The sequence below is a fragment of the Lepisosteus oculatus genome, chromosome 13 (assembly GCF_040954835.1).
Source record: "Lepisosteus oculatus isolate fLepOcu1 chromosome 13, fLepOcu1.hap2, whole genome shotgun sequence".
Classification (NCBI taxonomy): domain Eukaryota; kingdom Metazoa; phylum Chordata; class Actinopteri; order Semionotiformes; family Lepisosteidae; genus Lepisosteus; species Lepisosteus oculatus.
In genome coordinates, this window is record NC_090708.1 from 4,047,084 (window position 1) to 4,067,312 (window position 20,229).

At 40.7% G+C, this 20,229-nt stretch overlaps 3 protein-coding genes across 3 annotated transcripts; 1 reads left to right on the plus strand and 2 right to left on the minus strand.

The window, feature by feature from the left end:
- Positions 1-415: 415 nt before the first annotated feature.
- On the plus strand, positions 416-6,839 carry LOC102694829 (extracellular calcium-sensing receptor-like). The gene is made up of 6 exons (XM_006637540.3): positions 416-649; positions 1,225-1,510; positions 1,800-2,615; positions 3,036-3,263; positions 5,460-5,583; positions 5,923-6,839. The coding sequence occupies exons 1-6, from the start codon at positions 429-431 to the stop codon at positions 6,837-6,839; spliced, it is 2,592 nt and encodes an 863-aa protein (XP_006637603.3). The 5' UTR covers positions 416-428.
- A 1,619-nt stretch (positions 6,840-8,458) lies between these two features.
- Positions 8,459-13,531, minus strand: LOC138242241 (extracellular calcium-sensing receptor-like). Its single transcript, XM_069197715.1, has 6 exons — positions 13,281-13,531; positions 12,812-13,109; positions 11,732-12,562; positions 11,421-11,642; positions 9,528-9,651; positions 8,459-9,372 (listed from the first exon to the last, which is right to left on the minus strand). The coding sequence occupies exons 1-6, from the start codon at positions 13,529-13,531 to the stop codon at positions 8,459-8,461; spliced, it is 2,640 nt and encodes an 879-aa protein (XP_069053816.1).
- A 1,583-nt stretch (positions 13,532-15,114) lies between these two features.
- Positions 15,115-20,153, minus strand: LOC107079073 (extracellular calcium-sensing receptor-like). The gene is made up of 6 exons (XM_069197678.1): positions 19,781-20,153; positions 19,284-19,606; positions 18,204-19,034; positions 17,893-18,114; positions 16,776-16,899; positions 15,115-16,620 (listed from the first exon to the last, which is right to left on the minus strand). Exons 1-6 carry the CDS (start codon positions 20,001-20,003, stop codon positions 15,680-15,682), a joined length of 2,664 nt encoding a protein of 887 aa, XP_069053779.1. The 5' UTR covers positions 20,004-20,153; the 3' UTR covers positions 15,115-15,679.
- Positions 20,154-20,229: the final 76 nt, after the last annotated feature.

A 20,229-nucleotide genomic window follows, 5' to 3' on the forward strand; every position in this document is an offset into this window, starting at 1 on the left:
GTACTGTACTTCTTTTTATATACTGTACAGCAAAATATATTCCATGTACCTGATATACCATTGAGAGAGATTAGAAATTCAAATACAGTAATTATCTATCTTTCTACTTCATATCTCCCTGTCAGAACATACTGTAAAAGGAAACAAGTTCTTGCTTCACGAAGCACTGTTTCACACACCTTGAGCAGGCTGTTTAATTTTAAAGCAGAACATGACTTGGCACTTAAACCTCAACATGCAAGAGTGCGTAAATATGTTATTGCTCACCAGGAAATGTCAGCTGTTTTGTTTTCCACAGGACTTTCTCAGGGGAGAAAAGTGACTTTCTATCAGTGCTTGATTAGATTGGCTAAGCAAATATAAATATTCGAGGGGTTTACAGCCCTGAGCATTTTCTGAATCTCTTTTTCTTTGTAGTGCCTTTAAATATGGATACATGCTGGCTTGTAGTTGTGTGTTTCCTCCGCTCAATGATTTTCACTTTTTCTCTGAAACATCACACAGCCTGCAAGCTAACCAGGAAGTCAGACATTCCAATGATAGAGAGTGAAGGAGACATCATGGTAGGTGGCCTGTTCTCTATTCATGACACGGTGCTGGAGCCAGACTTGTCTTTCACTATGGAACCTGATGCGACACGTTGCTCTGGGTAAGTTGAGTGCAAAACGCGTGAACAAACCCAGAAAAACAAGGTAATTCTTTCCATTCTCTGTATGTCGACATGAGCAGGGATGAGCAGGCTGTGATTACTGGTCATGTGCTTTGAACTGATAATTTTTTTATTCACACAAAAAATTGGTTCATTTAGAAATATATTACATTTATCTTTTCAGCCATTCTGTTGGGCCTTTCCTAGAGCCGAGATAAGTGTCCTGCTCATACAGTATATTAAACCAATGCAAGATCTAAACCTGATCCTAAACAAGTACCTAAACTCAAAACTGATTGGATTAGTCTAAATACTCTCCCTCGCAATTAAACTGATCATCTGCATGCAAAAGAACAGGAGCTCATGCACTTAATAGAACTTACAGTAATTGAAGTTAAAGTGAAGAAATTACTAATCTAACAAGGTATATCATATTCATTTTAATTATGTGTTTATTAATGTTTTTTTTTCATTATTGAATTATCTGTTACTTAATTAAAGATGACGGCAAGCCCTCAAAGTGACCCTTACCAGGAATAAAAGGGAATAATAAAAAACAGGATTTGTGTTTTCAGGTTAAATTTCCGCACCTTTAGATGGGTACAGACAATGATTTTTGCTATTGAAGAAGTCAATAAAGATGGGCACCTCCTTCCTAATATAACACTAGGATACAAAATCTATGATTCCTGCAATACACACTTCCAAGCACTGAGAGCTGCAGTCACCCTTATGAATGGACAGGATGAGCCGATCACTGTTTATAAGTGCAGCTCATCTGTGCCAGTTGTGATAGGAGATGGTGGATCAACTTTGTCAATAGTAGTAGCTCGCTTTCTGGGGGTCTTTCATGTTCCACAGGTATGCATTCTCATTTATAGTATTTTTATTGTGAAGAAAATCCAGATTATTTTTTTTCTGATACTAACTGCATATGTCCGTATAACAAAGAAATGAATAGATCTACTGTAGGTTCACACCACAGTGAATGTGACATACAGTTAAAATGTACTCTAGTTTAGAAAGATACATGAAAATAGCATGTACTGTATGCAAAAACAATGATTAATATTTTGAGTGTGTAAAAAAGAGTCAAGTTCTTTTTTATTTTCTATCTGTTGTACGTCCTCATTTCTCTTATTTTCTCTAGGTCAGTTACTTTTCCTCCTGCGCATGTCTGAGTAATAAGAAAGAGTTTCCTGCCTTCCTGCGAACCATCCCCAGTGACTTATTTCAAACTGACGCCTTAGTTCAGCTAGTGCGACACTTTGGGTGGACGTGGGTGGGAGTGATTGCCGGTGATGATGACTATGGTCGGCGGGGAGTCCAGACTTTCAACGAAGAGGTGCAGAGGCTTGGAGTTTGCCTTGCCTTTCACGAGATCGTCCCCAAGAACCATGCTCCCGATAAGGTGGCAAAGATCGTGAAGGCTATCGAAGCTTCCAGAGCCAAAGTGGTCCTGGTATTTTCTCTGGAGCAGGACGCTCATGCTTTGTTTTGGGAGGTGCTGCGTCAGAACCTGACAGGAATTCAATGGATAGCCAGTGAAGCCTGGATTACGGCTTCCCTTCTCTCCACCCGGGAGTTCTCCCGAATCCTGGATGGCTCGGTGGGTTTTGCCATACGCCGGGCTGATATTCCAGGATTGAAGGAATTCCTCCTCAGTGTGCATCCCTCACTGTCACAGAAACATCCCTTCATCCCCGAGTTCTGGGAGAAAACCTTTGGGTGTTCTTTTCAAAGAGACAGAGGTTCCACGGACAAGCCTGTATGCACTGGGTCAGAGGACCTAGCCAGCGTAAGCAATATATACTCCGATGTGACACAGCTCAGAATATCATACAATGTTTACAAGTCTGTGTACGCAGTCGCTCATGCTCTGCAAGACCTGCTGGAGTGTAAGGATGACAATGGGCTGTTTGCAAGTGGGCCCTGTCCAAATATCTCCAGCATCGAGCCTTGGCAGGTAAGGATCCTGTGGTAAAATCTTTTGTTTTTGTTTCTTTTGCTTCTTTGCTTACGAGAATGTTACTTCCTGGAACACAGAAAGCATCACTTTGTGTCTCGGTGACGAAAGGGTAGAATAAAATAGTATACCTCAACAATATTCAAGCAATTTAAAAACATTAACGTTGAACTATGTACTAAATAATAGTCACTACTGGATTTCGTTCATATGGAAGTCAATTAAATGTCTTTGCACCATAATGAATGTCTCAATGAACATACTGTATATTTTTTAATTTTTATTTTTATAAATGCACAGCCTATAAAAAGCCATTCGTAAATGTGTATTAAAAATGAATTATGAATCATTACATCTCTTTCAAATGTATCATGAAATGCAGTGCCAATAACCCCCCATGCTGCTTTTGTTCTTGTAAAGCTCTTGCACTACTTGAAATATGTGCAGTTCACCAATAAATTTGGTGAAGAGACCAAGTTTGATGAAAACGGAGACCCTACAGCTATATACGATCTTATAAACTGGCAGAAAGCAGCTGATGGCTTTGTGGAGTTTGTTACTGTGGGGAAATTTGATGGGACACAACCTCTCGCCAAAAAACTGGAAATTGATGCGGAAAGAATTATATGGAATGGGAATCAAACTCAAGTAAGTCTGGAAACCTCTCAGAAGTTGGATGTGTACTTGCTTTGCTGCTGTTTTTTACTTTTTAAATAGACGTTCGTAACTGAAGTTCAGGAAGGATAATGACCAACACAGCTAGTTTCATCCAGCTGTGTTAAATCACAATCATTGCCAACTTGTTATACTGTATATGTATATACTATCTCTTGCTCACACTTCTTTTCACATTTTTGGCGTATTCATTGTATATGTGCATCATGCCCCAAACAAGAAAGAAGAAAGGAGAAAACAAGACAGAACAAACCAGAAAAATACGCTACTTGTCTCACTTTTGATTCACGCATTATCTGTTTATACTAAACATGGACTAATTACAAGAAAATACAAATATATTCTACTCATCTTTCATTTTGTCGTGTGCATAATTTAACATGTGGACCATGCTCCACGGCAGAATAAAACCAAAATGTTTAAACTAAACAAACGAAAAGACAAAAGTAACAGAAACCTTCCACGCTTGTGTCTCGGTTAATTTCTTAAACTGAACAAGAAAAAAACCTAATGCAGAGTGAAAGAAACTCAGCTGTTTCCTATTGAGAAATATTCCTCTACCCTCAGATACGCTCAAAGAACTTTTGGACTCCAACAAGAATTTCTGGATTCTTATAATCCTGTTGTTTCATTTCCCTCTGCTCCTGTATTGTTCCCACAGCCATTCCCATTACTACGGCCCCTGGCATCAAATACTGGACAGTCACTGGACTCTCTACAATCGGGACGTTCTCTTCAAAAAGCAATGCACTGATTTTTTTACTCTTTCCATCTCTCTGAAGTCCATAACAAGCAAGCTCTGTCAACCAGCACACATCTGCCTCCAGTGAGCTGGATTGGTACAGCGTCTCTGCCCCGGGAAGGCTGTAGACAGGGTGCGATCGGTGTCCCCTGTTCTTGCCGGGCTGCGTTTCCCCAAAAGGCACTATAAGTCGGTTATCATAAGGACCCCTGGGTAGCCCCTGCTTCCTCCCCCAGGACCTTCCGTTCAGCCTCGCCTCCTTGTCTGTTTCTCTTAACCTTCCATTCATACAGCCTGTTATTGGTCTGCTAGCGCTCATGCTTCTGTTGTTTCTCCTCCCTCTGCATTTCCTCATCCTCCGGTTCATGAATTTAATCTTCCCCTGTGCTCTCGTCAGCTTCTTTCCCAGACATCCATCATAGCTCAATATCGACGTCTTTGGTGCCTTCAAGCACGGGTTCCTCCCTCTCAGCCGCCAGTCTGTACAGTGTCCTACCTCCAGCTTAGTCAGCAGGCGTCCTACAGTTTTAATACCTGCCTCTCCTCTTGCTGCTAAACCCCCTCACCCAGCTCAGCCCTGGGTTCCTCCCTCTTGGCCATGCTGCTGCTGGTGCCATCTCCTTTTCCCAGGGTCTGTCCAGCATCCTGCCCCTGGCACAGGCAGCAGGCATCCAACAGTTTCTATTGTTCTCTTTTTAAAGTAATGTCCGCATCTCCATAGTGTACCTGTACATTCTGTCTATCTCTGTTTTCACATCGGTCTTTTTTGGGGGTTCACTCCTTTCTTTTTGTGATTCCGAGTCTCCTCATCCTAAAGCCAGAAGGTTACCCCCTTACCAAGTGGATTAAAAGCCACAACATATTAAACTTTAATACTGAATACACACTAACAAAGCACCTGATTAATGGATATTGCAGTTCCCCAGGAAATGGTTTCCATTTTCTTTTTTAGATTTGCATAGAGTAAGACATTTAGAATGAAATATCAAGATGGAGTATTTTATATTCTGTTTCATAATTTAAATGCCCTGATGACAAAATGTATTGTCATTTGCTTTAAACAAGTTTAATAATGTTCAAGATACAGTATTGTGTCCTGCAATACACTTACTTTACAAATCTGTAGTCTCATTGGGTATGTTAAGTACTCCATTTATATATAACATAACATTTTTATACAGTACACAAATTCAGAACACTAAAGAAGCATATGCTGCACACAACAGTCAGAAACACAATAAGAGAATGTGCAATTATAAGCTACTATAAGAAGGTGCCATTATCTAGCATTAAGGTGCATTATCTAGTATTTAAAATGGTGTGATCCCCTTTAACCCCTGCTTGATGTATTTTATTAAAGGTCATGAACAAGTACAGTGTACTGTAAGTCACTAACTCAAACAGTCCTTGTATGTCCTCTCTGACAGGTTCCAACATCTGTATGTAGCAATAGCTGCCCTCCAGGGACAAGAAAAGGAATCAAGGCTCGATATCCTGTTTGCTGCTTTGACTGTATACTCTGTACAGACGGGGAGATTAGCAACCAGACAGGTGATAAAAGTTACTTAAGACATGTTTTTAGAAACTGCAATTGTGTAAACTATTTTGTTTTAATAAGTTATTTTATTATGTACATACAGTATCAGACCTCCCTCTATTTTCAGCCTGCTTGTACAATGGAGAGTTGTAGCCATCTTATGCAGTTGAATCTTTCTCCACCTAACACAGCACAAAGATTCTATTAGACTAAGAGATGTTCTTCTTTCTGTTTTGGTATGTGAGCAATAAAAGGATATCTCCTCACAACATCTTACAGAATGCACTTTATGGTAAAAGCCTGTAGTTGAATGTGAGATCTCAACAGTCATTTTAATGCATTTGTTGTTCTAGATTCAATAGAATGCTTCAAATGCCAGCCAGAGTTTTGGTCGAACAAAAGAAGAGATCAATGCATTCCTAAGGAAGTGGAGTACCTTTCCTATGCAGATACAATGGGTATCATCTTGTCAGCAGTGTCATTATTAGGGTCTTGTTTCACCATTGCTGTAGCCTCCATTTTTGTATATTATAGAAACACACCTATTGTAAAGGCAAACAACTCTGAGCTCAGCTTTCTCATCTTGCTTTCCCTGGTGCTGTGCTTTCTTTGTTCCTTAGCTTTCATAGGACAGCCCACAGTGTGGTCTTGCATGTTGCGGCACAGTGTATTCAGCATTGCATTTGTTCTCTGTATTTCGTGTATATTAGGGAAAACCATTGTGGTACTGTTTGCATTTAAAGCAACTCTTCCAGGGAACAACAGGATGAAATGGTTCGGCCCCTCACAGCAGAGAATTATCATCTTTCTCTGTACTTCGGTTCAAATCCTGAACTGCACAGTATGGCTGACTGTGGCCCCTCCTTCTCCAAAGAAATCTCTCACTTATGAAAGTTCCAAAATTGTTCTGCAGTGTGATGTTGGATCCGTTCTGTTTTTTTGTCTTGTTCTTGGGTACATTGGTTTTCTCTCAGTTCTGTGCTTTTTGCTTGCCTTCTTAGCCCGGAAGCTACCAGATAACTTCAACGAGGCAAAATTTATTACATTCAGTATGCTGATTTTCTTTGCAGTGTGGATAGCGTTTGTGCCTGCCTATGTGAGCTCACCAGGGAAGTACACTGTTGCAACAGAAATATTTGCAATTTTGTCCTCCAGTTTTGGACTTCTGGTATGTTTGTTTTTCCCAAAATGCTACATTATTTTACTAAAGCCGGAAAAAAATTCTAAAAAACACATCATGGGAAAAACAGCATCAGCAGTACGATTATAAATGCATTCCTCTATTAAATTAACACAAGGTTAAACTTTACCTCACACCTGTTTTTGTTTTCATTCCAACAGCACTCTTGGTCTCCAATGATCAAACAATTTGCTTAATTAGAACTTTTAATCATCTCCAGTTCTTAAACACTGTGAGATCTCTAGGGATCTGAAAAGCATTTATGCCTGACATTTTGACCTGAATTTTTTATACTTTTTGAAAACGTAAATTATGAGTTTAATAACATTTTTATTTTAAGCTCAGTGACTAATTACTCCACCAGAACAACAACTGTCAAGCACATGGGTGCTGCAGGAGAAAAGAGTTAGGAAATTCTCATTTAACATCTGCCTTTTCAGTTGTTCTGCATTCTTAAGAGACTTGATACAGTATAAGTCAATAAAATTCTCCTGATATGAACATAAGCCATTCCAATAAGGAGAGAAGCACATGGAATGCTGTCAAGTGGAGCAGGTAAGGGCGGAGCGGTGGCTCTGTGTCTCAGGATCTGCGCCTGTGACTGGAAGGTTGCCGGTTCAAGTCCCGCGGCTGGCAGAGGAATCCTACTCCGTTGGGCCCCTGAGCAAGGCCCTTAACCCTAACTGCTCCAGGGGTGCTGTACAATGGCAGACCCTGTGCTCTGACCCCCAGCTTCTCTCCCTGTCTCTGTGTCAGTGTCTCCATGGAGAAAAGCTGGGGTATGTGAAAAAACGCATTCCTAATGCAAGAAATTGTATAGGGCTAATAAAGAAACATTAACAGGTGCAATCTGCCATACTGAAAACAGGTTGTTTGAATAAATAAAATGACCAGGAATAGCCGGTCCTCATTTACCGACACCATCCTCGTGTTTTTTTATAACAGTTGCTCTCTTGATAAGAGCAAAGGACGGCTCCTTAAAATGGTAACATTTCTCCATATTTGACAGTGCAGCATGAAATTCCAGAGTAAAGAGGTTTTGTTTCAAGCCTGTGTTGATTTTGCTGGTGTCATCTAAATGAATCCTTGCACTGTTTGTGTTGGTGAACTGTGTAAGAGAGTGAAAATTTCATGAAAATGTCTGACTTCTCATGACTCATGCTTTTTATACTAATCTGGAGTATATGCATGCATTAACAATGTCCTGCACTTCACATAGTCAATGTATAAATATGAAATCAGAAATCAATTACCATTTTTTTCTTACAAAATTATTTTTTTGTTAAATTTAAAAAATGCATTTTCATATTATTAATCTTAATAAAAACACATACAGTGATCTTGCAAAATTGTAAGTGAAGCTTCCAATGGACAAAAACAAGCTATGGAAGACAAAATTAACCAAGTGATAAGCCGAACAACCTCCTCTTGTTTGCAGACGTTTATATTATATTATCAAGCTGAGTATAGACATATTTTATTTCTTAATAATTATGAAGATGTTTCATTGCATCCTATGCTAGGAATGTCTCACAGAGCTAATTGCATTGTACAAAACATAACTACATTGATACACACACAGCCATTCAATGTTCAGAATATATTAATCTTTATTACAATTAATTATACTATATGTATAGATTTTGTATCATTATTCAGTCATCTATTAAAATCAGTATAATAAAAGAAACTCCTAATTACATACAGTATTACTTGAAATTTTTAACACCTTTTCCCATCATATGTTTTTTTGTATTTTTGTCAGGTCTTAATAAAATAATGTAACACTTTGGGGCAAAGATACAGGACAGGAGACCGAACGCTGATGCCAGAATAGCAAAGACCTGCACAGCTACAGTATACTTTCCTGGAGTGCTAACATAGGCTGGGATGAAGGTTATCCACACTGCAAAAAATATCAGCATGCTGAAAGTTATAAACTTTGCTTCATTAAAACTGTCTGGTAATTTCCTGGCTAAAAAGGCTATAACAAAACACAGACAAGCTAACACTCCAATATAACCCAGAACACCCCAGAATCCCAGCGCTGACCCAACAGCACATTCCAAGATGATCTTTGCACTTTGATACACAGTGTTATGTGCAGCATGTGGAGGGCTGGTTATCAGCCACACTATACAGATCAGAATTTGGACTGAGGTACAGACAAACACACTGGCTCTTTGCTGTGTGGGACCGAACCACTTCATGACATTGCTGCCAGGGAGAGTGGCTCTGAAAGCAACAAGCACAACCACTGTCTTTGCAAGAATGCAGGAAATGCACAGAGCAAAACTTATGCCAAACGCTGTGTAGCGGACCATGCAAGACCAGTCTGTTGGCTCTCCTACGAACGGAAGTGCAATAAGGAAACACAGAATGAGGAATAGCAGCAGCAAAAAGCTCAACTCCATGTTATTTGCGCGGACGATGGGGGTGTTTCTAAAGAAGATGAACACCCCAGAAACAGCTGTGGTGACACAGGCTCCAAGTGTCGACACCACTGTCAGTACCATGCCCATTGACTCAGAATAGGACAAGAACTCCACCTCTTTTGGGATGCACTGGTCTCTTGCTTTGTTTGACCACGTCTCCAGTGGGCATTTTGTACAATCAAGAGAGTCTGTTGGGGAGGAGAGAATAAAGAAATAAGTACCTCAGAGAGTGCAAAATCATTTTCTATATAGTGCTATAAAATAATACTGAAAATTCAGAATGTGCAGGAAAGATTTGTTTTCAACTATCAATAAACTACTGCAATCACATGCAGTCCTTCACCTGTCTGACTGCTGATCTCCCCATCAGCACATGGGACACAGTCGAAGCAGCAGACAGGCTGTCCCCTGCGAGTGGCCTTTCTTGAACCTGGAGAACAACTGTCACTGCACACAGACCGAGGGACCTACAGGGGAGCAGTGAAACCTACTCACAAATCACACATTGTAAAAAGCATGGTGTCAAAAAGCCTCTAGTTTATTACAAGAAATCTAAATAGGAATTAAAATACTGTACAGCGGCGTCATTGATTTCTCTGATTCAGTCATTTATGAATTTCGTTACCTACTGCATGCAACAGATTCTGACCACTTTCAGCTCTATTTGCAACTACTGCATTTATACAGTGATGGCCTCCAAGTATTGACATTTCCACCCACAGCATAACTAACTGCATCCGAATAACATCATTACACTGTTCTTCTGAGTTACACAAGTAACTTTGAAGACTTCTGATAAAAATCTTCCCCAACAGTCACAGAAAACCCATTACATTAATTGTCTTTATCAAGCATAATGGTAGTATTCCTTTTTATAAAAGCACAGAAAAATAGCAAAAGAAAAGGGCCTATTGAGCTCAGCAAAGTGTGACACGCAAAGTACAGATAATTTCAAAGTAACACTAATTCACAAAATTATTTTTCACAACTTAGCAGAGCTACAAGCCTAATTTCCAATAAACATAACATGGAGTTAAGGATCATGATTTGTTTTGCAACTAGCCAATTCTATTACTTCCTAAATCTACTGAATAACAGACTGTGAGAAATTGAATTAAAAAAAGGAATTGAAAAACTAATGTGTCTCTATTTCTATTGCAGACTATAAAGAAATTACACAAAAAAAACTCATTTCTGAAGCTGAAGGTTTCTAGAATATCAAAAACAAGTTTAGAAAAACTGAGAATGTATTACAGCATCATTTTGAAGTCTGGTCTCAAAAACTGTTGAACGACAAGGTTCTCCAAATGTTTTCTAAAATTGTTATCGTGGATGTGAAAGTAAAACATACTGTAACGCTCCAGGGTTCACATGGGTATGCACCCTCACCTCTGCCACATCAGGTCAGCCCCCACCGTCGGGGACTCGAACCCAAGCCTCCAGCATCACTCAACAGGGACCCAGCCTCTTGAGCCAAAGGGAAATCTCCCATCACCCAGGCAGCTGTGGTCCCTGCTATTCACAGGGAAGGGCGGTGACGTCACCGCGCTGGTAAGCCGGCTCTCACAAGCAATGGAGGCCGTATAATAATAATAACTATAATAATAGCTTACACTTATATAGCGCTTTTCTGGACACTCCACTCAAAGCGCTTTACAGGTAATGGGGATCCCCTCCACCACCACCAATGTGCAGCCCCACCTGGATGATGCGACGGCAGCCATAGTGCGCCAGAACACTCACCATACACCAGCTATCAGCTATCAGCTATCAGCGGGGAGGAGAGCAGAGTAATGTAGCCAATTCATAAATGGGGATTATAAGGAGGCCATGATTGGTAAGGGCCAATGGGAAATTTTGGCCAGGACACTGGGGTGACACCCCTACTCTTTTCGAGAAACGCCCTGGGATTTGTAATGACCACAGAGTGTCAGGACCTCAGTTTTACATCTCATCCGAAGGACAGCACCTGTTTACAGTATACTGCCCCCGTCACTATACTGGGGCATTAAAACCCACACAGACCGCAGGGTGAGCACCCCCTGCTGACCCCACTAACACCTCTTCCAGCAGTAACCTTACTTTTTCCCAGGAGGTCTCCCATCCAGGTACTGACCAGGCTCACACCTGCTGAGCTTCAGTGGGTTGCTAGTTGTGAGTTGCAGGGTGATATGGCTATGCATTACAATACTAAAAGCAATGCAGCAGAATTCAAAAAAGGATAAACAAGACTAACCTGCTGGCCCCTGTGCCAACGAACAGTCGACACGTTAATTATCAGGCTGTTTTCACGACCCAAAGAAGCGTCATAGTAGCCAACTTTCACCAGCTCAAGCGACCCGTCGGGCCCCTCCTGCCAGTTCATGAGGTCATAGGATGCGACCGGGTCTCCGTTCTCGTCAAAGCTCACCTCTTCTCCAAGGACAGAGAACCGCACTTGCTTCATGTAATGCGAGAGCTGAAAGGAACGATGAAGGCTGGTTTAGTGATTTCACTCTTTCTGTCATGTCCTACAGTATATTTTCCTTACGCTAAGACGTACTGTACCTGCTCTGGGAGCACGTTTCTCATGTCTCCGCACGTCTGGTTTTTGAAGGGGCCGCTTCCGCTCACACATGCGCTCATATTGTGCAGTGCGTGCGCAACCACATAGACGGCTTTGTAAACGTTGTAGGAAACCCTCAGCTGAGACACATCCGAGTACGCAGAGTACACACTCTCCAGGCTCTCCAGGCCGGTGCAGGGCTCCCAGGACGAAGAGGCGGTATGTACATGGGTGTTCAAAGAGCTGTTCAGTTTGCACCCAAATGTTTCTTCCCAGAATTCCGCAATGAAGGAGAATTCATGCGCGTCGGAGAGACGGAGTCGAGTCAAAAACTCTTTAAGATCAGGAATCTCTGCCTTGCGTATTGCAAACCCAATACTTCCAATTAAGAAGTCTTTGAATTCATTCCACAGGGATTTCCCTGTAGTCCAAGCTTCGCTTGATATCCATTGAATGTCTGTGATATTCTGACGTTTGAATTCACGTAAAATAGACTGCAATTGGGATTCTCCAGTAAAACCTAAAACCACCTTTGCAGAAGATCGTTTAATTACCTCTGTCACTCCAAGTATATCTCCTTTATTCATTGTAGCTGGGAAGAAGTGGGTATAAGCTATGCACGCATCCCATTTTTTAGATTCTTCTATTAAAAGCTGTATTGCAAAGCGTGCGTAATCGCTTTCTTCTCCAATAACTCCTATCCAGGTCCATTTGAAATAATTGATGAGTGTAGCTATCGCCTGAATCTGAAAGGCATCGCTCGGCATAGTTCTCATGAAAGTTGGGAACTCCTTCTTGTCGCTAAGACAGTGACAGGAAGCGAAGTAGCTCACCTGTACGTAGAAGAGGAATGGTGAGAAGAAACTAAAGCTTTTGCTCTCTTGAGTCAGAATAAAACTATTTACAACAATGGAAACCGATTTATCAAAGAGAAATGTCAAAGTCTTTAGCATTTTAAGAAAAACTGACGTATTTCCAAGCAACTGATGCTCACAATAGTAAGAAATGTGTAATAAATGTAAAGTCTCCACTTAGGACCTGAACCGGAAGCCAGGGAGAAAAATACGTTTAAGACTTCTTACCAGTGGGATATGAAAGGGTCCCAAGGTTCTCAGAATTGCCACAGATCTGCTCGAACCCGCGTCTCCAATGATCACCGGGGACATCGGTCTTGCAGCGGCCGCGCAGGACAGGAGAGAGGTGTTTCCGATCTGCCCGTTTACGAGGATGAGGGAGCTCCGCAAACAGGCGTGTATGTCGTCACAGCTGTCCAGTATTCGATACCCCAGCTTCAGATCAGGAAGAAGGTCTTTTCTTTGGTTTATTTCCTTTATGGTAAAAATCATTGTCTGCATCCAGCGCAGTGCTCGGGGACTGAAACTAAAGCACACAAGAGCACGGCTATCTTCCACGTGTCGTGTCACACATAAACCAAGGGCATTTAGGCACCAAATGACTGTTGGTGAAAACCTACAGTAAAAGCGGGCGAGTATGAACCTTAACAACATATTTCACACTGTAAAATGACTTCATGATAACGCAGGTACTTACTCTATGCAATGAGGAGGCTTGGGTCTACTCTTAAACGACGGGGCATAGAGAGGTGATCTGTAGTGCAAAGGGAACAGTCCGCCTAGCACAACATCCCCCTCCTGAAAAAAGGCCGCACTCTCAACCTCGCCTTGAAATCTACAAGTCACATCGCCTGCGCCGGTGCTCTTCAAGTCTTTGAGGAAAAGAAGCGACAGAGCTATCAGCTGTGCGAGCAGGTGTGCCATTTCTGTTACAAGCGGGCTCGTCATCTGCTCGCTTTTATTATATACTGTACTGTAGACTAAAAGGCAGTTTGATCATTAAGGTCGAGATACCGTTTTAGAAAGGGCGAAAACAGTTTATTACAACGTGAAGCGATTTTACGAATCACTTGAAGACTGCTTGCTACGCTCACATCCCAGATGCCTGCAGGCATACAGAAAACCATTTCCCGCGTGAATACTGTTAATACTGGAATATTATTCCATCACACTGACTCTCCACGAAGACTTCACGAGATTTCCCATTCCAGCAATAATATCAACATCAGACACATAAAACGAACAGCATAACGATGGCCTCTTAGGAAATTAGTTTTACAATGGCAGTTTTTTTTATCTAATCATGCATCTTTACCGATTTTCATTTTGATCGTATATATAAAATACTTTTCTGAAGTTTTTAAAGTATTGTTTCATGTCCGGGAGAAGCAGTTGTAGCGAGAGAAGCTTTTTCGCATCGCGATTGTCGCTATCCAGGGTACTGAAGTTCACTAAATTTGAACATCAGTAAGTTGATTTGATACATTTTCGAGATCGTTAAATTTAAGCTCGAATTTATCTCATTGGCAACGTGTGATAGAAGGGTACTCACCTTTGTGCTTGGGAGGTGAAGGTGAAATTTGGAATTTTGAAAATGACATTCGATTTTTTATTTTTGTCAGTACAGTTTAGTTTTTAAAACACAAGCAATGCATAAATGTGACTAAAGTATGATCTCAATTCGTATTGCTTATCATGTTAGAAGTGTTGTCGATATGTGAGGTTATATTCCAAAACTCTAAAAAGACTTCTGAAGTTAGGTTCTCATTAAGTGAAAACTGGAATAACATTAAAAAAAGATTTTCGTGGTTGAGACTTTTTTCTTTCTGAATTATTGGTAGGATAATGAGTTTGCTTAACTAGAGAGCGGGCGGTATTATTGTCTTAATCTAACATACAAACATGTTTTATGTATTCTTATGTATTATATGTATTCTTATTAATTTTGGATGTGGTGTGTCCTTACATTTTATATTGCAATACGTGTTTCAGTTAGACATGGAAAAACACATAATATTGTAATTTAAGAAATTCAAAAACAAAGGAGAGAAATCATTCCAGATCATAGATTCTATAGTAAGCCTAAACTCCGAAATGTAATGGCTTAGCATTTTCTGTTCAAATGTATAACGTCCCACTTTTCGCTGTATAATAAGCACCCTTCACTGCTGTCCGGTGTTTTTCCACGATATACCATACCCTTTATTAACTTTCTGCTGCGCAATGTCCATTTTGCCACAGAAAAACTCTCCATCTAGTGGACCTTGGTGGTAATTACATTGCACTCTTCCAGAGCCTGTTCTAAAAAGTTACAGAAGACGCCCATAAACTGTGAAATCAGTGCATCTTTTGCAACATACAGTACAGCATAACGTGGCGTAGCGAGACAGTCAAGATGAACTTCCTGCTGGACAATTTATGTCTAAGGCTCACCAAATTTTCCCATCAAAAAGAAGGGCCAATCAGCTATCATGTTCTACTGCACAGATCTCAAAGTAACACTAGGAAGGGTTAAGAAATATAAATCAAGATATTTTCAAAGTTTTATTGCATAATACATATTACAACAAGACAGAACATGATAAAGGCATATGGTAATAAAACGTAGAGAGCATGTGAGCATCTAAGCATAATCCGTGCAATATCTGTTTCAATTTTAACATGTTTTATTACTTCTAGTGTTCCTTTTTGCTTTTTCTTGTCAAAAATATAATACAGATTATCAGTCTAGAAGTATGTTGAAAGAAAACAAATAGCAACATAATGATCAAAATGTTAAAAATGAATGGCATCTTTTATGTTTATCAGACAATGAATTGACAAAGCAACTGTAAGTATTTTATTTTATTCTTGGAGATATAAATAGTAAAATTCATAACCAATCAAGTTTCATACTATTAATAATCTGTTTCTTGATTCTTTAAAGAATGTTTTTAAAGAAAGAAAATATATGCCAAGAAAGAATAATGTTTTTTTTTTAATTATACTTAGTAGCACACAATATTTTAATGCGATTTTGATAAAGATTCAAAACTGGATCTCTTTCTTTAATGAGTCTTATCACCCTTGCCCATCAAATACTTTTTGGTATTTTTCTCAGGTATTAATAAAATTGGTTCTCTTTCTTTGGTGTTTCTTATTACTTTTGTCCATTAAATATTTTTTTGAATTTTTCTCAGGTCTTAATAAAATAATGTAACACTTTGGGGCAAAGATACAGGACAGGAGACCGAACGCTGATGCCAGAATAGCAAAGACCTGCACAGCTACAGTATACTTTCCTGGAGTGCTAACATAGGCTGGGATGAAGGTTATCCACACTGCAAAAAATATCAGCATGCTGAAAGTTATAAACTTTGCTTCATTAAAGTTGTCTGGTAATTTCCTGGCTAAAAAGGCTATAAAAAAACACAGACAAGCTAACACTCCAATATAACCCAGAACACCCCAGAATCCCAGCGCTGACCCAACAGCACATTCCAAGATGATCTTTTCACTTTGGTGCACAGTGTTATGTGCAGCATGTGGAGGGCTGGTTATCAGCCATATTATACAGATCAGAATTTGGACTGAGGTACAGACAAACACACTGGCTCTTTGCTGTGTGGGACCAAACCACTTCATGACATTGCTGCCAGGGAGAGTGGCTCTGAAAGCAACAAGCACAACCACTGTCTTTGCAAGAATGCAGGAAATGCACAGAGCAAAACTTATGCTAAACGCTGTGTAGCGGACCATGCAAGACCAGTCTGTTGGCTCTCCTATGAATGTAAGTGCAATAAGGAAACACAGAATGAGGAATAGCAGCAGCAAAAAGCTCAACTCCATGTTATTTGCGCGGACGATGGGGGTGTTTCTAAAGAAGATGAACACCCCAGAAACAGCTGCGGTGACACAGGCTCCAAGTGTCGACACCACTGTCAGTACCATTCCCATTGACTCAGAATAGGACAAGAACTCCACCTCTTTTGGGATGCACTGGTCTCTTGCTTTGTTTGACCACGTCTCCAGTGGGCATTTTGTACAATCAAGAGAGTCTGTTGGGGAGGAGAGAATAAAGAAATAAGTACCTCAGAGAGTGCAAAATCATTTTCTATATAGTGCTATAAAATAATACTGAAAATTCAGAATGTGCAAGAAAGATTTGTTTTCAACTAACAATAAACTAATGCAATCACATGGAGTCCTTCACCTGTCTGACTGCTGATCTCCCCATCAGCACATGGGACACAGTCGAAGCAGCAGACAGGCTGTCCCCTGCGAGTGGCCTTTCTTGAACCTGGAGAACAACTGTCACTGCACACAGACCGAGGGACCTACAGGGGAGCAGTGAAACCCACTCACAAATCACATGAAGTCAGTAAGAAGCATGATGTGAAAAAGGATATTATAAGATTTGTTAACATGAATCTAAGAGGCTTCAGTGACTTTTTAATGCAGTTATTGATGATTTCTTACCTACTAATATATAATATGACATATGATCATTTTCAGCAACATTTGCAACTACTGCATTTATACAGTAATTGCCTTCAGCTATCGAGATTTCCTACCATGGCATTACTAACTGCATCCTACAGTAAACTTAATTTATTCCAATCACATCTTTACACCATTCATGTGAGATACACTGGTAACACAAAATACTTCCTATAAATCCTTTTCTTAATGGTAACAAACACCCAGATGCTGGAAACCCTGTCCAGCTCATTATCATTATCATGTGTACAGTACATACAGTAGGTGACATTCCCTTCTGTATCCTGTAAAGAAAGGACATCAGGAAATACTGCACAAAAACAAAGACACTTGTTTAGTTGAGTACAAAGGGAAAGTCACAATTATGTTTTCCCATAATATAATACTGCTACAAGCCTAATTTCCACTAAACATACCTTAGATTTAAGGATCATTAATTGCATTTAGCTAAAGACTTTATTTCATCATCAGCCTGCTGAAATTGGGTAAAATGAAAACTTACAATCACTTCAAATGCAGATTGAACATAGCGGTGAATACATTTTATGTTAAGTGAACATCATTATATATACACATGATATATGAAGGGGAATAAACACCCTTCCAGTTAAATCATGTCTGAAGCCAAAGGTTTCATGAAATAAAACATACAAAACATATATTGGAATGTATAATTAGAGCATTATTTTAATCTCCTTGAACACAACCTGATGAACACCAAAATTCTCCAAAATTATGTTTTCTAAAACGAGTATCCATGGCGTCAAAGTAAAACATAATAAAAGCAATGAACAAAACGCAGATTTCAAAAACGGATAAACGAGACTAACCTGCTGGCCCCTGTGCCAACGAACAGTCGACACGTTAATTATCAGGCTGTTTTCACGACCCAAAGAAGCGTCATAGTAGCCAACTTTCACCAGCTCAAGCGACCCGTCGGGCCCCTCCTGCCAGTTCATGAGGTCATAGGATGCGACCGGGTCTCCGTTCTCGTCAAAGCTCACCTCTTCTCCAAGGACAGAGAACCGCACTTGCTTCATGTAATGCGAGAGCTGAAAGGAACGATGAAGGCTGGTTTAGTGATTTCACTCTTTCTGTCATGTCCTACAGTATATTTTCCTTACGCTAAGACGTACTGTACCTGCTCTGGGAGCACGTTTCTCATGTCTCCGCACGTCTGGTTTTTGAAGGGGCCGCTTCCGCTCACACATGCGCTCATATTGTGCAGTGCGTGCGCAACCACATAGACGGCTTTGTAAACGTTGTAGGAAACCCTCAGCTGAGACACATCCGAGTACGCAGAGTACACACTCTCCAGGCTCTCCAGGCCGGTGCAGGGCTCCCAGGACGAAGAGGCGGTATGTACATGGGTGTTCAAAGAGCTGTTCAGTTTGCACCCAAATGTTTCTTCCCAGAATTCCGCAATGAAGGAGAATTCATGCACGTCGGAGAGACGGAGTCGAGTCAAAAACTCTTTAAGACCAGGAATCTCTGCCTTGCGTATTGCAAACCCAATACTTCCAATTAAGAGGTCTTTGAATTCATTCCACAGAGATTTCCCTGTTGCCCAAGCTTCGCCTGCTATCCATTGAATGTCTGTGATATTCTGACGTTTAAACTCACGTAAAATAGACTGTAATTCAGATTCCCCAGAAAAGCTTAAAACTACTTTAGCAGAAGATCGTTTTATAACCTCTGTTACCTTAAGAACATCTCCCTTATTCATTGTAGTTGGGTAGAAGTGGGTATAAGCTATGCACACTTCCCGTGTTTTACATTCTTCTGTAAAAAGCTGTATTGCAAAGCGTGCGTAATCCGTGTTCCCTCCAATAACTCCTATCCAGGTCCATTTGAAATAATTGATGAGTGTAGCTATCGCCTGAATCTGAAAGGCATCACTCGGCATAGTTCTCATGAAAGTTGGGAACTCCTTCTTGTCGCTAAGACAGTGACAGGAAGCGAAGTAGCTCACCTGTACGTAGAAGAGGAATGGTGAGAAGAAACTAAAGCTTTTGCTCTCTTGAGTCAGAATAAAACTATTTACAACAATGGAAACCGATTTATCAAAGAGAAATGTCAAAGTCTTTAGCATTTTAAGAAAAACTGACGTATTTCCAAGCAACTGATGCTCACAATAGTAAGAAATGTGTAATAAATGTAAAGTCTCCACTTAGGACCTGAACCGGAAGCCAGGGAGAAAAATACGTTTAAGACTTCTTACCAGTGGGATATGAAAGGGTCCCAAGGTTCTCAGAATTGCCACAGATCTGCTCGAACCCGCGTCTCCAATGATCACCGGGGACATCGGTCTTGCAGCGGCCGCGCAGGACAGGAGAGAGGTGTTTCCGATCTGCCCGTTTACGAGGATGAGGGAGCTCCGCAAACAGGCGTGTATGTCGTCACAGCTGTCCAGTATTCGATACCCCAGCTTCAGATCAGGAAGAAGGTCTTTTCTTTGGTTTATTTCCTTTATGGTAAAAATCATTGTCTGCATCCAGCGCAGTGCTCGGGGACTGAAACTAAAGCACACAAGAGCACGGCTATCTTCCACGTGTCGTGTCACACATAAACCAAGGGCATTTAGGCACCAAATGACTGTTGGTGAAAACCTACAGTAAAAGCGGGCGAGTATGAACCTTAACAACATATTTCACACTGTAAAATGACTTCATGATAACACAGGTACTTACTCTATGCAATGAGGAGGCTTGGGTCTACTCTTAAACGACGGGGCATAGAGAGGTGATCTGTAGTGCAAAGGGAACAGTCCGCCTAGCACAACATCCCCCTCCTGAAAAAAGGCCGCACTCTCAACCTCGCCTTGAAATCTACAAGTCACATCGCCTGCGCCGGTGCTCTTCAAGTCTTTGAGGAAAAGAAGCGACAGAGCTATCAGCTGTGCGAGCAGGTGTGCCATTTCTGTTACAAGCGGGCTCCTCATCTGCTCGCTTTTATTATATACTGTACTGTAGACTAAAAGGCAGTTTGATCATTAAGGTCGAGATACCGTTTTAGAAAGGGCGAAAACAGTTTATTACAACGTGAAGTGATTTTACGAATCACTTGAAGACTACTTGCTACGCTCACATCCCAGATGCCTGCAGGCATACAGAAAACCATTTCCCGCGTGAATACTGTTAATAGTGGAATATTATTCCATCACAGTG

Excerpts from the sequence above, each read along its gene's own strand:
- LOC107079073 (XM_069197678.1), bottom strand. The coding sequence starts at position 20,003 with ATGAGGAGCCCGCTTGTAACAGAAATGGCACACCTGCTCGCACAGCTG. Across the intron at positions 19,607-19,780 it reads CTATGCCCCGTCGTTTAAGA|ATAGCCGTGCTCTTGTGTGC; the intron begins GTAGACCCAAGC and ends GACACGTGGAAG. Across the intron at positions 16,900-17,892 it reads GTTGGCACAGGGGCCAGCAG|GTCCCTCGGTCTGTGTGCAG; the intron begins GTTAGTCTCGTT and ends GCTCCCCTGTAG.
- LOC138242241 (XM_069197715.1), bottom strand. The coding sequence starts at position 13,531 with ATGACGAGCCCGCTTGTAACAGAAATGGCACACCTGCTCGCACAGCTG. Across the intron at positions 12,563-12,811 it reads GACCCTTTCATATCCCACTG|GTGAGCTACTTCGCTTCCTG; the intron begins GTAAGAAGTCTT and ends TTCTACGTACAG. Across the intron at positions 9,373-9,527 it reads GGAGATCAGCAGTCAGACAG|ACTCTCTTGATTGTACAAAA; the intron begins GTGAAGGACTGC and ends CCTCCCCAACAG.
- LOC102694829 (XM_006637540.3), top strand. The coding sequence starts at position 429 with ATGGATACATGCTGGCTTGTAGTTGTGTGTTTCCTCCGCTCAATGATT. Across the intron at positions 650-1,224 it reads GATGCGACACGTTGCTCTGG|GTTAAATTTCCGCACCTTTA; the intron begins GTAAGTTGAGTG and ends TTGTGTTTTCAG. Across the intron at positions 3,264-5,459 it reads GGAATGGGAATCAAACTCAA|GTTCCAACATCTGTATGTAG; the intron begins GTAAGTCTGGAA and ends CCTCTCTGACAG.